At 36.4% G+C, this 16,137-nt stretch overlaps 1 protein-coding gene across 1 annotated transcript in view; it reads right to left on the minus strand.

The window, feature by feature from the left end:
• Positions 1-16,137, minus strand: part of LOC145667905 (gamma-aminobutyric acid receptor subunit delta-like) — a 125,128-nt gene that overhangs the window by 74,857 nt on the left and 34,134 nt on the right. Inside the window, exon 3 of the mRNA XM_081735332.1 lies at positions 6,296-6,363. Within this exon, the coding sequence (XP_081591458.1) occupies positions 6,296-6,363 (68 nt within the window). The remainder of the gene's footprint in view (positions 1-6,295; positions 6,364-16,137) is intronic.

Consider the following 16,137-nt stretch of genomic DNA (forward strand, 5'->3'; position numbering starts at 1 on the left):
GGTGAAAAATGTAGAAATCAAGTGAGAAAACCGTGTCGTAGCCAAGCGTCGAAAATTCAAAACAAACGCGAGAAAAAGGCAAAAGTTAGGTTAGTCCAACGAACTTGTGCTAGGTGGCACATGCATTCAGTAACAGCACCTACGCGTAATCATACAGGGAAAATGAAAAACCGGGTTGATTATAAAAGCAAATTCGATGTTTCATATAAAATTAGGCAGAAAAGTTGACGCAACAAAATTTTGAACGAAAATAAGTGCAGTAAACATAATTACGAAATACGTAAAAATTGCAAGTTCGTGAAGCAATGTGGTAAGTCGAAAGTCAAAATTTCTGTCAATATACAATTTGTTGTTGCTTCTGACAATGAAAAATCACACGCGTATGAAAAATCAATAAGTATCAAAGTAAATATTTGTTGCAAAAAACACACAGGCAATTACGAAGACATGTTTATTAAACGTTTTGGAATAAAATTCAAAATTCTTGTTGTACTTGAAAAACCAAGAGTAGGAATTGGATAAAAACATGCTTGCGAGAAAACTGGATGGTGTACATTTTGAAAATTTGACCGTAGCAATGTTTAAGATTCTTGAATATTACAAAAAAAAAAAAAAAAAAAAAAAAAAAAGATGAATGCAAGATTAAATATTTTGTTTTTAGAATGTAAAGAAATTAGAAATTAAGAAGATTGGTAAATTGTTAGATCCTTTAACTGGTAAATCAATTGGTTCACATTCTGTGGATAGACTTAAGGTGTGGAAACCTACGAAACAAACTCGTAAAATCTGGTTAGAGCTTGCAGTAAAACATAGTTCTGAGAAATACCATGATGTAATTTCAAGCGAATTTAAAAATTCAGATCTAGAAAGCAGTGTTGAAACTGTTCTTTGCAATGCATTAACCACAACACCAGTGTGTTTATCTCAAAGTGTTCAATCCAGAAGTAATAACCAACGAATACATAAAATCTTGGAGAAATTGTTGGATATTGATAAGTATTTGAATTTTCTGTACTGTAAAAATTTGTGTTCATCTGATGTATTGGAATTTGCGTTAGTAAATCTACAGAATCCTTATGTGGCACTAAATGAACAAGTACAAGGAATGTAAAAAAAAAAAAAAAAAAAGTCGTTTCATATGATATATGCAGGCATCTGAGACCCGCTATGCGACTTCCAGATGGCCGTTGATATTTCTTTTCCAAAGCAATGGAAAAACCAGCAAAGAAATATGCCAAGTCATGGAGATGAGGTCCCCCCCCCCCTCTTATGTGTATTGGGTAATGTAACATGTCTTTAATGCTCGGAGTAAGCTATTTTGGTAAATCCCATTCTTTATTATTTTAAGTTTTTAACCTTGTATTCTTTATTCGGCCTCATCTCGGGGAGGTAAAATAAATAATTTATTGTGGGTAGGTTCCTTCGAAATTTAGCCAGGCAGATCCCGTCGAGTGATCAGAGAGAGTCATAACTGAATTATTATGTTGTAAAAATTTAGCTGTGAATCTTTAAGGCGCCGATAAATTTTATTAAATCTCGACAAAACGTATATTACTCAATATTGTGTAAAATAAAGTTCTTAACATGTAGTATGTTTTAAAAAAAATTATTTACTAATGAGAGAGCTCATTTCGTATATTCATGTCACTATACTATTGCATTATATTTGAAAATTAACTTGTAAGTTGATATAGTGTTGCTTAAATGTTGTATTCTAAAGGTTTGAAGAATGGAAATATTACATTATTAGGAGTTATTTTGAGAATTAGTTATAAGGAAGCATATATTGATGAAAAGGTTATTTTTGCATTTCATGTGTCATTTTTCTCAAAATATTGAAAATTTCATGTGTTTAGTACGATAAGAATATTTAGTGTAAGATGTAAAAACACGAGTCAGATACTTACAAAAAAAAAAAAAAAAAAAAAAAAAAAATTGAAAATTTTATGATTTAAGTAATAATGTAAGAAATATATTGGTTTGATGTTAATAAATAGAATATGAATAGGATATAATATAAAATGAAAATATAATAGATAATCAATATTATTCAACTTATATTGAAATATTGTATTATGAAAAGAAATGTAATCTTATATTTACACATACAAAAGGAGAGCCCATTTAAAGTATATAGCCCATAAAATAAAAAGCCCATCTACGTTTGTGTAAAGTGTTAATGAACCATAATGGATCAAATGTTAATAATGGAAGAAAGAAGAGGAATAATAACCGGAAAAATAACTCTAAGAAGAAAAAAACCAAGATCCCAGGGTTCTGATAATCTTCAAAGAAGATCATCGTCCGTGTCGCACGCCATTTGTGAGCGTGTGGCCCCCCTCACTCCCATTCCATTTTAAATTTCCCATTTACTGTTGGCTGAATTGGAATGAGGCTCCATGTTCCGTTCGTCGACGCAAATTGTGCTCTAGTTTTATCTTTTTGTAAGTTGGCAATCCTGTGAGTGATGACTCGTGCTTCCTGTTCACTGAACAAAGGAGGCGTAATATGGTTAAAATGATGCAAAACATAGTTCGTCGAATTCAAACATCATCTAGACTTATTTTTATTGTTTTCAACATTTCAATTATTTTGTTTTAATGGTGAACTTATTTAACGCCCTTTAATATGTGTATTTCTGATGAAGAATATTTATTATGAACATTTGTAAAATCTTTTCTGGCGTGCTAGGCGCAAACATACTGACGCTGAGGTAAAAAGCCGCGAAGGTGTGCTAAGCAGTTATGGTGGTCTAGATTGTTCTTTTTCTGTGGCGCCTGTGAATAATATCTAAGTTTTTCTTCGCAATCGATCACGATTTTGTAAATTCGACTATGGGAAGAACAAGTTAAAACCTACATAGATGATAAACATAAAATTAACACAAAATCTACGTTTGTGTGCTAAAATAGCGTATAATATGTAAATGTATGAAATCAACGAGGCATGAGTAAGAAACTAACACAGGTAAAAGGGCGAATTGCACTCACAACTAAAGAGTAATAACTATGACGGAACCTAAATAATAACTGTTCGACGAGCAACAAGAAGCACCGTGGAATCCTTTTTTTTTTTTTTTTTTTTTTTTGAAGAATAGCTACATGATTCCCCCCCCCCCAAAATCCATCAACTTATAGTGTAGTTAAGTGTGATACGAAAATAGCGTGTGTTTAATGCTAGTGCATCGTGTAATGCAAATTTCAGCCGGCATTCGTAGTGCGTCATTTTCTTAAAGAAAAAAATAAAAATATATAATAATTTTATTGCGTAAATTCCACATTAATAAATTTTTGGGCTCATGGTGTCTTGGTACATGTTAAGTAAAAATCACTAACAAAATGTTGTAATGTCATTAACGCAAGTATTATACATAACCTGTGTTAACCGAATAAAATTTACATATAATCTATTTTTTTATGTACAATTACCTTTACAGCATTTCTGCACAATCACTACCCAAAATGGTGGATGTTATGTTTAGTAACTTGTATTCATTCCGCTATCGCCAGCAGGCGTGGCAATGACGGTGGGCGCTCGCAGTCGCAACCTCAATGAAATAGTATTTTGATTCGGGATCCAACTTGGAGGTTTGCGCATTCTCTATTGTAGTATTATCATTTGTATTGCGAATGCCTTCTTCACGCCAATCACTAAAATCCACCACAGGTAAGTTGTATTGAACAGGAGTTGTTTCCAGCAGAGTTATAAAAATTGGTTATCCCAAATGGGATCAGGTAAAAATCAGACTCTGTCAGTCACAAAAGTGGTTAGCTCGAACAAGAATTAGACCCTGTAGGCCATAAGAACGGCTGCCCCGAACTGGAACCGAACCCAACACGATCCAATCGTGTTACAAATTCAGTGTATTGAGAAAATTATTTGGTATATTGTAAAAATATAATAATAATAATAAATAGGGAATTAGATGCTAAAAGTCTAAAGAAAGTAACTACTTGTGATAATAGTTCTAACCTTTTGATAACTGCATATTCTAAATACGTATGAGAAATCCACACGCATATAACATGAAGAATATTGCATTACAAGTATCTGTGAATAAAACAAAGATATATATTGCTCGCATTGTCACCTGCAAGATATATTCATTGTATCAATATATATATACAGTGGCGTAACTACAATGGAGCGAGTGGAGCAGTTGCTCCATGGTGCACTGAAAACATTTCAAAAGGTAACCGCTATGACTATTAGCAGTTAATTGGCGATAGCTGATACCGGGGGCGGATCCAGAAATATTTAAGGGGTGGGCGCAGGTCTGAAAAATAAACTTGAGACATTTTACGATATTTGGTTCGCTAACTAAAAATGTGGACTACAGTGCTTCATAATACGTATTTATCTCCGACCTTCTGGACGCTGTATTGACGAAAGCCATGTTGTTCAACACAAAAGAATCCAGGATTACCATGAACTGGAAACTCATACATTATCTGCAATGAGTGGAGAACGCACTCAGAATCTTCCTCTTGAGAATTATTTTAAAACTCCCCTCCCCACACACACAGAGACTTTGAATAAGCGCTTCATTTGGGACTAATTTATATATTTTACTCCTCATGGTTGGGCGCATAAGCCCCCCCTTTCTGGATCCCCACTGAGCGATACCCGAGAATCGTCACTGCAATGTTTGTCTAGCTAGCTGCCTAGTGAAAGTTTTGCATAATGAGTCATTGCAATCAGCGCCCCGAGCCCCCTCCCGAGTTCCACCTCCACCCGGGAATAAAACGAAAGTTAGGCCTGTTTGAAACCTAGTTGACACTTATAAAACTATCCTGGACTTCCTACTTATATTAAGAATTATAAGCAATGATATCATTCTACCTTTAAAGTAGAAGTATCTGTTTGGATTAAGTACAGTAAACCAGTGGTTCTCAAACTTTCCGATAACGCGGAATCCCTGTGCATTCGGAAAGTTATCCGGGGACCCCTTGCAATGCTATCACATGGTATTAAAAGCTATACTGATTAGAATTACCACTGACAAGCAAAAGATCAAGAAAAATATTGCAATAAATAATTTATTCTAAAGATACATAATTGTTTCCTAGCGAACGAAATTTCAATTGAAAGTACAATAACTTTCAAGACTGAAAATATTTTTTTAAAAAGGAAATTCTATTGATAAACAATGTGGGATCACTAGTATGAGGAATGAAATCCTTTTTGTTTTTCCATAATTACACTGAAATCCGGAATAAGTTTTGTCACCAATCTTAGGTCCGATTCCACATTAAGACGGTTTCGCTTTCAGGCTCTAATACTGCAAAGAGCAGAAAAGGTCTGTTCACATAAGGAAGTGGTAGGGAAAGGCATCAAATGTTGCAATGCGTTTTTAGACAACTCTTCGTACTCACAGGGCGGAAAATTAGTAAAGTAGGAAAACATTTAAATTTACAAACGTAATTGTAATTTCTAATTGCTTTCTTTTTAGTAAATAAAAAAATACTTCTTGCAAAACAGCTATGAGTTCCATTTTATAACAACACATTTCAATTTTTAGGCGTCGCGGATTCCCTGGCTACGTTCCACGGACCCCAGGGGTCCGCGTACCCCACTTTGAGAACCACTGCGAGTAAACCATTTTTAATTTAATTCCCTATGAACATGATTCATATTAAGTATGTAGTGATAAGTTAGGAAAAAGATAAGTAAAAACTTTAGGTTTCTTAATAAAAATAACTTTGTATATATATATATTATAACGCAGCCGCTGAAACGCGTGGGGCAGGGGGCGGACATGAGTAAATCGATGATCGATCGATCCAGGGCGCAGTAAAGCTAGTTACGCCACTGTATATATATATATATATATATATATATATATATATATATATATAGTACATGTTTTGGCTTTCAAAAAACATTTCAGAAGCCAACAATTAGTTGTACAGGTACCACCTTACACAACTCAAACAATTCTGTCTAGTACGTTATAATAAAAATATGTGTCTACCTCTACACATTTTCTTCGAAACATTTTTGTGTTATTTTAAAGCTTTTTTTTTTTTTTTTTTTTTTTACCTTTCTCAATACCTAATTGAGGTTCTTGAAAAGCTCATTTTAGGATCGTAAAACTTTCTTTCCCGACCCTTTAAAAAAAAAAAAAAAAAAAAAAATCCTATGACTTTAAGTGTTGACAAGATAACACTTAAGCTCTAACACAATATAACACTTAACAATATTTACATTTCTACTACATTTAAAGACAGTCAAAAAAGATCTGATTACTATCTTATAGCTAGGCTATTCAAATTATAATTTTAAAGATACTAACCGCATTGTCTTCATTAACGTGCGTTATTTTTACAATGTGCAGTGACACCTCAACAATCGTGGAGGATTCTGAAATCAAAAGAAGAAAAAGAATTATTATTATTATTCTTTAAAATAATAAGATAATTTGATTATAATGATTACAAGGTAAGGTTACAAGGTTTACGTAACTTTGACTTACATTTATGGAATTCTGGTATATGACAATATAAGGTGTTACAAAAATTCCTCACATCAAAATAAGAAAAAAAGTTCATATGGACTTGTGGTCGAAACTGCATAGTTTCGTAGTTATATTATAGATAGCCGAAAACGTGAAAAAATGAACTTTATAAAGTTCCATAGTTCCGCTACTATAGGATCAGGGTTGCCAACTTTTCATAAGAAAAAATCGGGATGGGACAATCGGTGTTGGAGCCCCCCTTTCCCCTCTCGAAGACGACTACACGTACGGCCGTTGAAAACAATGCAATTAATGAGCTGAATATCACGAACCTGAATGAATGCGGTACCGTATTTTCTTATTTTCCCACCCACTGCTCATCACGACCGCAACCAGAGGGTTCTAGGGGGCCTAGTCCCCCTAAACTTTCCTTGGTCCCTCCAGACCTCGATACAAAATGCACAATTTAGATATTTGTTAGAGAATTTTTAATGACTTGCACCCCCAACACATTCATGCCCCCCCTTCCCCCCGAAACCTCTGTGGCTGGTTTCGAGCCTGCTGCTTACCACTAGATCTATAAGCAATATGTGCAACAAATTCAAACCAATACAACTACAATTTATTTAATATAAACAAAGTTTAGAGAGAAAACTATATAGAATTTGTTAAATTGATTCTACACATAAAACTGTGCGTGTAAAAGAATGTTATTATTTTGTAGAAATGGCTCAATAAAATATTAATTAATTTTAAAAATTCGATAAATCGGGACTATGTGTCCCGACAAGTGTGCGGTCGGGACGTGGGACAAACAAGTCAGAAATCGTTACAGTCCCGACAGAATCGGGACGGTTGGCAACCCTGTATAAGACCGATCGTAGTTGGGTCAAGACATCACTGAGGGACTAGCGTCTGAACTATCCAAATATCCATCTTTCAGAACCTCTGGTGCTTGCACAATCATTTTTAGAGAGGCTATTTGGGAGTACTTGATCACTCTCCATCTACTTCTCTAAAAACTGATATGCGAATACTCTTAAACATGGATATTTGGATAGTTCACATAACAGTTCTTCAATAATGTCTTGACCCAACTACGATAGGTCCCAATTAACTTGTTTCATGTTTTCTACACCCTATAACTGAAACTGTCCACTTTTGAGCACAAGTCCATACACTAGCGGATCCAGAAGGATCGTTTGGAGGGGGCGGTTCGCTTCCTGGAAGATGAGTGTAGACTCAAGGTGACCATAATTTTAGTTTGCAAGAATGGGACGCTAATGAATCCGGGGCTGAAGGGGGGGGGGTTAACCTGATTCCAAGATTTCATTTGGGATCCGAATTTGCATTTTTTTTAAAAAATGAAAGTGTATTCATTAAGTAGACTTTAATTAAATATGCACTTCCGTTTTAGAGGCGTGGCGGTGTCATGCTTCACTTCACAGATAGTCTCCGCCATATATCAGATGCGCTGTCTTGCACAGTACTTGTACAAAACAAAATACAGTAAACCCTCGTTAACACGAATTCCAAGGGACTGAAAAATCAGGAGTTCGTGTTAAAAGAATTCGTGTTAACCGGGGACCCAAATTTTATTATTTGAATACATTTTCTCCATACATACGCACTACAGTATACAGACTATACATACCACTACAGTATATTATGTATGTCATAGAAAACACTAGAGATGGTATCGAGACGAGATTGAGTAGTCTCGGTCTCGTCTCGGTTCCCAATTCGAGACGAGACCAAGACTATTCTCCGTCTTGATACCATCCACAGAATTGTATCGAGACGAGACTGAGAGTTTCGGTCTCGTCTCGATTTCGAAAAGCACGGCTCGGTCTCAAATTCGAGTTAAGATCGAGATCGAGACTAGTTTCGGTCTCCGTACCGTCCTCTGAGAAGTGAAAACACTACAGTAAGCTTATTATCCTATCTTCGAAGATTAAAAAAAGAAAGTTTCCACGCAGAATATCAAGGTCAAGTTATAAAATTGACAACTCCGCTAGCAGGTTGGGTACCACTAGTAACGGAAAGATATTTATGACTGCTGTCACCAGTTTGGAGTTACAGGGGAGAGAAGACGTTTTGTGTCGAGCTGTCACCAGCTCGTCTGCCAAGCACCTGCATGTTCAGCGCTTGACGGAGGACAGAATCAACACCTCATAAGAGAGGAAAGATACCCGTTTCTGGTTTTTCTCTTATTTACAAGACAATTTTCGTCTGTATAAATACTGTATGACAAAAACTGATCTAGAGTGAAATCTAAAATAAGAAAAACGCTCTGGAAAAAAACTAAGGATTGAAAGTTCGTGTTAAATGAAAACATTTACTGACTCAAGGGACTAAAAATTAGTTCGTAATTCGTGCTAACCGAAATTCGTGTTAACCGATAAAACTTCCTATAAGATAACGTACAGCGATGCCGGGACCGAAATTTTGTTCGTCCTAACCGAGTGTTCGGCTTAAGCGAGTTCGTGTTAACGAGGTTATACTGTACTATATTGACAATGGCATTCATTTTAACGAAAGAGTGTACAATTTGCTCTAATAATTTATATTTTGAATAACAATTGCGGGACAACAGTTGAAAAAAAAAGGGCCGGTCTACGCAAAAATAGATAACGGTATACATGCATAAAGAATAATACAGAATGTTAACAAATTAGAAAAGGCATTATGATATTTCTATGCATTTCTTGGTAGCTTAAAAATAATACAATAATTAATTATAAAGTGATGTTCAGTAGTATATAGTACACAGTGTTCCAAGTGGGCCAAAACATAGGAAAGCTTGCATTCATTTCTATTTATAGCAGGATAAAATTCAACAGATTGAAAATTTAAAAGAAAAAATATGATATTCAAACTGAACTCCAAGGATGTTATAGTGGCACCGTGAATATTCCCCTTGGCGATTGCCCGAACATGATTTTCGTGGTTTTTTTTTTCGAAATAAAAATGTTATGGTTTTTCCCTTAAAAGAACTAACCTGCTCACTCAAGAGCACAGATCAAGTACAGGAGAATGGAATGGATACACTTTCGGATGCATAATACTAATAATATGTTTAATATGTTACTAATAATATGATACTAATTATGTTACTGAATGTAGCGACAATAAACTGTCACGTTAAGTAGTCAGAATTTTAATAAAATGACAAGTGTCATATATTTGTGGTATTTATTAAAACCGTCACCATAAATGTAAACGATATAGATATAAACAATATTTACAATATCATGATGTGAAATATAAGTAGTACGATGGTAGGGTCTATCAAGGAAAAATCCCTGATACTCTCGTGTGTTTATAATGTCTTGTAGTCCTCCCCTCACGACATTTATGTCATGTAAAAGTTCATCAGCGCAAAGCTCATACTCACAAACACAGGCCTTCCATCACCGCTGTCAGTCCTGGGTGGTTCCTCTGGACGCAGAATAATTGTACCATACCACACTCTTAGCAGGTGTAGGTCGAATGATGATAATTTTTAAAAATGCCTGGTTTTATAGTATCACTAAAAACTGTTTTAGTTTTAACAAGGCACTGTTTATTCTGGAAAATATGTTTTTTTCAATTTAAAATAGACACCTTGAAGATTTTAACTAATATGTTTTGGACACCATCACCTTGAATAAGCTTGATATTATCACTTTGAAGGTTTTTATGTTTTGATGCCACTGAAAAATCCGTTTGCGTAGGACGTGTTGTTTTTCGTGGTTGTATCGTATTGTTAATCTTGATAGAATTTTCACAAGGAGAAATCACGATGTATATTAGTGTTTAATAATTTTAAACTTTTCATCGTTTGATGATTTTGGGAATATAATAATCCCCCTTTTAATAAAATACAATGGTCAACTGTTCATGAGAACCAGTGACATGGAATCCCTTAAAATTTTTCATCGTTTGACTTTTATAACCATGAGGCTGGTGCACAAAAGAAAGAAACAAAAACACTAGAGGAAGGAGGCACTAGTAAACACACACACGAGAAAAAAAATCACTAAAACTGCTGGATCCGTGTAGATGTCGAGCGTGATCCCAATAGTGTATCCGGGAAGGCTGGAACTCGGGAAATCCTGATCGTGGTGGTGCAGCACGTCGAGAGTCAAGGGCTATCTCCTGGAAGTCTGCTATCTGGAAGACTTGATCCTTGAGCCAGAATGGACAGCATCTTGTGGTCTGGAAGTCGAGAGGTCCATCATCCAGAAAAGGAAACTGCGACTTGGTAGGCATCATCCATGGAAACGGGTAGCAAGATGATGGGTAGCCCAGGTGCGTTTGTGAAAATAGGCCGGATGCGGAAAAGAAATTACATGACAGGAGGCACTGAATTACTTGTTAAAGACCATTGTGAAAACCTATTTTTCTTTTTAAAGGACTAAAAGAAAGAAAAGAGGGAGAAGAGATAATTGCAAAAGTAACGTACAAGGAACAAAAGGGATAACGTAAAAATATGTATAATGGCGAACTGTAATGAAGAAGGCACCTGATCAATCTTTAGGGAGATACGGAGATTCCGGGGTGTGTGACGTTATTGGTATGAAAAAGAGGAAGATAGATTGGGTTCGGAGCAGCGGGAGGTGTGTAAGATACGGTGTAAGTGTGGCTGGTAGGCGTTGGGTGGGTAAAGGAGCGACGAAATTTATGAGTTAAAAAAAAACTTGATGTAAAAGAAGCCACCAATGATAAAGAAGAGAAAGATGAGGGGGATTGCAATGTATAAAGATATGGGAATAAAGTCGCCAGCTGCAACACCGGGTATAACCAGAAAGAAGAGGATGCTAAAAGAAAAGAGAGAAAAAAAAATTGTAAGAGACGAGCCCCTTATTTTATTTTTATTTATTTATTTATTTATTGATTTTTTTTTATGATCATGTTTACTATTACTGTGTGTGCTGTGTACGGAAGTATGGTCGTGGATAGCGAAAGATTCCGTTATAGTAGAAGAAGTATAGAAATGAAGAGTGAATTTGCCATTAAGTAGGACAGAAGGAAAATATATATATATATATATTAGTGAGACGTAGTTTATTCCTGGCCAAGGTACCGTAAGTTGACCTGGAAGACAAATGATTCGGGAGAAACTGCATGAGGTTGCCAGTCGTGAGCAAAAGGAGCTTGTATACGGGTGTTAAGAAAAAAAAATGGAGACGCGAGTAGCAATGGCAATTAATGTGTGCCGTCCGCGAATGTGTGGTGGTGGGTTTGTGTTTTATTAACATCATAATGAGAGGATTTGTTAAGATATCTAGAACGAGGAATGCAAATGGCGGAGGACAGGGTACGAGGTAAGTACCAAAAAGTTGTTTGATTTAGTTTTCAGATTGTCTTTTTTTTTTTTTTTTTTTTAGGAAGAGATGCGGAAGGAGAGTTAACGTGAGTTAAGGGGAATTAGTTCGGGTGGCTGAGTTGTGGTAGGTGTTAAAGGTAACTGGTGTGTACGACGATGTAAAATATAGATGAAGAGGGTATTCATCATAGAGAGGGAAAACAGGATGAGAGAGAAGGAGATAGAGATGGTGGGATAGTCGTCCGTGGGAAGCCAGGAAAGCCAAGTTGGCGGTTTATAGGAAGAATTGGTAGCTGTGATTGGTGTTATGCGGTGGCTAAAATTAAGGGGAAGATTTTGAAGGGAGTTATAAGGGAGAATCCTATCAGCGGGTAAGAGGAGTAAATCGGAATCAATGATATGGATATGATGAAGGACTAAATGGACAGGAATGATTGTGGTCGGAAGACAGAAATGAGAGCGGGGTATGAGTTCGATAATTCCTGAATGGAGGCTTGTGTCACAGGGTAAAGTAACACGGAGATTTAAAGAATTATTAATGTATAATGGCGTGGCAGTGCCATTAAGGAAAAGATAATGAAGGTTGTTGGGTGGTCGGGTTAAAATAAATTGATGATCGTCTACTTGGGTGATGGTAAACTGTTGTGTGAGGGTGCAGCTGTAAGAACAGGCGTTTTTTAGTAAGCCTGATATATGTTGATATTTCAAAGTGTGTAAACAAGAAGCTATTGTATGATTATAAATAGTAGGGATTTTGCACAAGAAATGTTTAGATGAGAAGGAACAAGATGTAAGATCAGCCGGAGAAAAAGGGATAGCTTGCTTATCCATGAAGACAACAAAATTGGAAGGAAGCTGTAAATAGCAATTTTGTTGAGCTGACGCAACCGGATAGGGAACTAATTTAAATAAACGTGGTAGCGTATGGAGGGGAATAGCAGGGAGTTTTACGTGTAAAATGATATGATCGGGAAAGAAATAGCAAGTGGTAAGGGGTAGGGTGTAAATGATCGGTGCTGTCAAAACGGGATTGACGCGTAAATTTTTTGAAACCAATTTGAGATTAAAATCATGTAAGTCAGAATGTAACTGATGAACTGGTATGATTTGAGGAGATAACCGGTTTTCTTTACATTGGTCAAAAATGTCGTTAAAATTAATTAAGTAAAGTAACTGACGAAGCATAAGGAGGATCGCGTTGTCAAATTTTAAATACATTTTAGAGAAAGTAACAAAAGAGGAGTGATCCGTGCGCATGGCTTCAAGTAGGCGTGTCTCATCGGCAATGAGAGCAGAAACCGTTGTTTGCACATCTTTGAAGGAAGAAGAAGTTTGTTCAGCAAGTGTTGCAACCTGATGAGAAATATCAGAGAATTTAGAACTGAGAACAGATTCATGGTTTTCAAGCTCTTGTACGTGTGTCTTTAGTTGTTCGGAATTAATTTTAGTTGAATGTATTTGGTCTTCAGTAGCAACTCCTGTGAGAAAGTTTAATGCTGATCCGATGAAGTTAAAAAGACCTCTTTGGGGTCTCGGAGTCCTTGAAGAAGGGGTTCCGTTAGAAAGAAATTTAACCAAGTATGTAGAAGTTTGAATGTCATTAGACAGAGAATTTATTGAGGATAGAAAATCTTGAAAATGGGTACACAACCGGGAAGTATTAGTTTTGCATTCTATGGTTGAATTGATGGACTGAAAGGTAGGTGTTGAAATGATATAGATTAAAGGAAAGGTTTGGGAATAGGGGATCGCTTGGGGAAGGGGAATATAGTCAATGCCATTAACAAACTGTACGCCTTGTGGCATGAACGTGCCTGAAGCTGATACAAATAGGATGGAGAGAATAAACCTGAAAGAAGAGAGAGAAAAAAGTCACATAATTGTGATATATTGACTGTAATGTATGGGTGTGGGATGAGAGAAAGCATTTCATCCTAGCGACCTTAGTGATATCAAGTGGGGTCGGACCAGCCGTTCCCGAAAAAGGACGCAAGAAGGAAATGAGATGGAAAGTCTTTCCTTACGCGTCTAGGAAAAAAAATGACGTGAATAATGAATGATGCCGGTATATTGCTTATGGGGAGAAGGAAAAGCGTAGAGTTTGTTATGAGCGTAACTAGGAGTTGTTGCACGGGAGAAATAGTACATGCACAGCGGGTTGCCTAAAACAGGAGACGAAGCATATGCAATAATAATGAACTACCGGAAGAGAAAAAAAAATGCCGCACGGGAGAAATATTGCCTGTAATGTGTGTTGCCTACCTGTATCTGTAATTATGGCATAACGAGAGACAAAGTCGGAAGTTTTGCCAGTGTGGTACTACAGAAAGGGATCATGTTTCACTAGGAACGTTAAATTAGATAATCAAAACATAACGTGAAATGTAATTGGTAGTTGGGTTTTGAAGTATTGTGTGGTCGGATCCTATTTAGAGGTACTGAGGAAGCGCTTGTACTTATACTCAAATTCGGGGTCTGGGTTTGTAGGTGGGATGTACAGTTTCAAACGGGTCTTAGCAATGACCGTTGGCTTCCCATCAATATCTAGAAGATACTCATCAGCCGAGACATTCGAAATCACTTTGTAGGGTCCCTTATAAAGACGGGATAATGGCTTACAAGTGTTAGGTTTTGTTGAGGTATCTAAGACCATAACTAAACTGTCAGGGAAGAACTGTGTTGGATTTTTGACCTTCTCAATGCGCTTCTTCAGATCAGTGAAAACTTGGTGTTTTCGAAATTCAACGAGGTCCCTCATTTCTTTGAGTGCAAGTAGGCGATCATTAGTATTCAAAGTTTCTTGTTGAACATGTAGCAAATTGTCTAATGGTAAGGTGGGATGAACGCCATAGAGGAGAAAATGAGGAGAGAGACCAATGGAAGTTAAGGGTGATTTATTCAGAGCCGCAGTGGCATGCGCAAGGAAGCGAGGCCAAAATTTCTGGTTGTCTTGGCACAGAAATTTGAGACTCGTTTGCAAGGAGCCTAATCTTTGTTCGACTGTGCCTAGAGAACGATGTTGATAGGGTAGGCCGTACTTAACTGTTATGTTAAGAGACTTGAGAAAGTTTAACGATACGGTAGACCGGTGTGAACTCTGAAGATCTAAGTAGATTGTGCGAGGAGTATTATATGGAAGAATGATATGGTTTGTGATGAAATTGATGAAGTTGTCGCTGTTTGGAGTTGTTATGGGATGAGTAATGGTGAATCCAGTACAGTGGTCCGTAGCTGCATAAAAGTATTGGAAACCTTCGGGATCGCTGGGTATTAGCTTGCCTGCTAGGTCCAAAGAAAAGGTTTCAAATAGGCCTGACTGAGGAAAACGCTGAATTGTGGGGTTATTAGGCATGTAATTGCGTTTAAAGATGGCGCAGCCTTTACATGATTTAAGTTTCTGAGCTAGCCATGATTTTAGGCGCGGAAAGAAATACTTGTATCGCAACATCCAATACATCTTGGTAAAACCTATGTGAGTCATTGAGTCATGATACTCATCGAATAAAGCTGGTTTAAGACTATCGGGTACGCAGAGCAGTAATCGAGAGTTAGGTACTCGGTACAGTTTTTTGTAAAGTATGCCTTTCTGAATAACGTATTGTTTGTTGAGACGTTGGAATGAAGGATCTGTCTCGTCTCGTTTGTTAAGAGTCTCGATAATTTTGGAGAAGAATTTATCTTCACCCTGTAGGCGAGATAGATCCAAGTTGTTATCGATAGTTAGAAGTACAGAATCAGGCACAACTTCATTGTCCATGTCTATCGTGTCTTGCGTAAGAGGAGCAGGATGCCTACTAAGATAATCAGCTATGGGGTTCTGATGGCTTTAGGTTTTTATGTTTTGATGCCACTGAAAAATCCGTTTGCGTAGGACGTGTTGTTTTTCGTGGTTGTATCGTATTGTTAATCTTGATAGAATTTTCACAAGGAGAAATCACGATGTATATTAGTGTTTAATAATTTTAAACTTTTCATCGTTTGATGATTTTGGGAATATAATACTAATCATCACTGGATTTAAACACTATTGAACTACTAACAGGAACCCAGAGCGACGGTTTCAAGTCAAACTACAGCAGTAACATATAAAGAAATGAATTGTAAATATAAATCCTATATAAATATATTGCAGTACTCCTTAACCATATAAATTACTAGTTACTACGAAGGAAAGTGCATAATTTATTCAATAAAATACTCCAAATAATGTAATAACAAAAATATCAATACTAAGTGTTCTCTTATAAAAACTCAACAGAAATTTTGTCATTCTAGTACGAAATGTGTATACGTTTAACATGAATTAAAATTATATGGAATCACAATATAAGCCATTATAATGCATAGATAGTAAAAAAAAAATGAAATC

The sequence above is a fragment of the Thermobia domestica genome, chromosome 13 (genome assembly GCF_964235325.1).
Source record: "Thermobia domestica chromosome 13, izTheDome1.hap1.1, whole genome shotgun sequence".
Lineage (NCBI taxonomy): Eukaryota > Metazoa > Arthropoda > Insecta > Zygentoma > Lepismatidae > Thermobia > Thermobia domestica.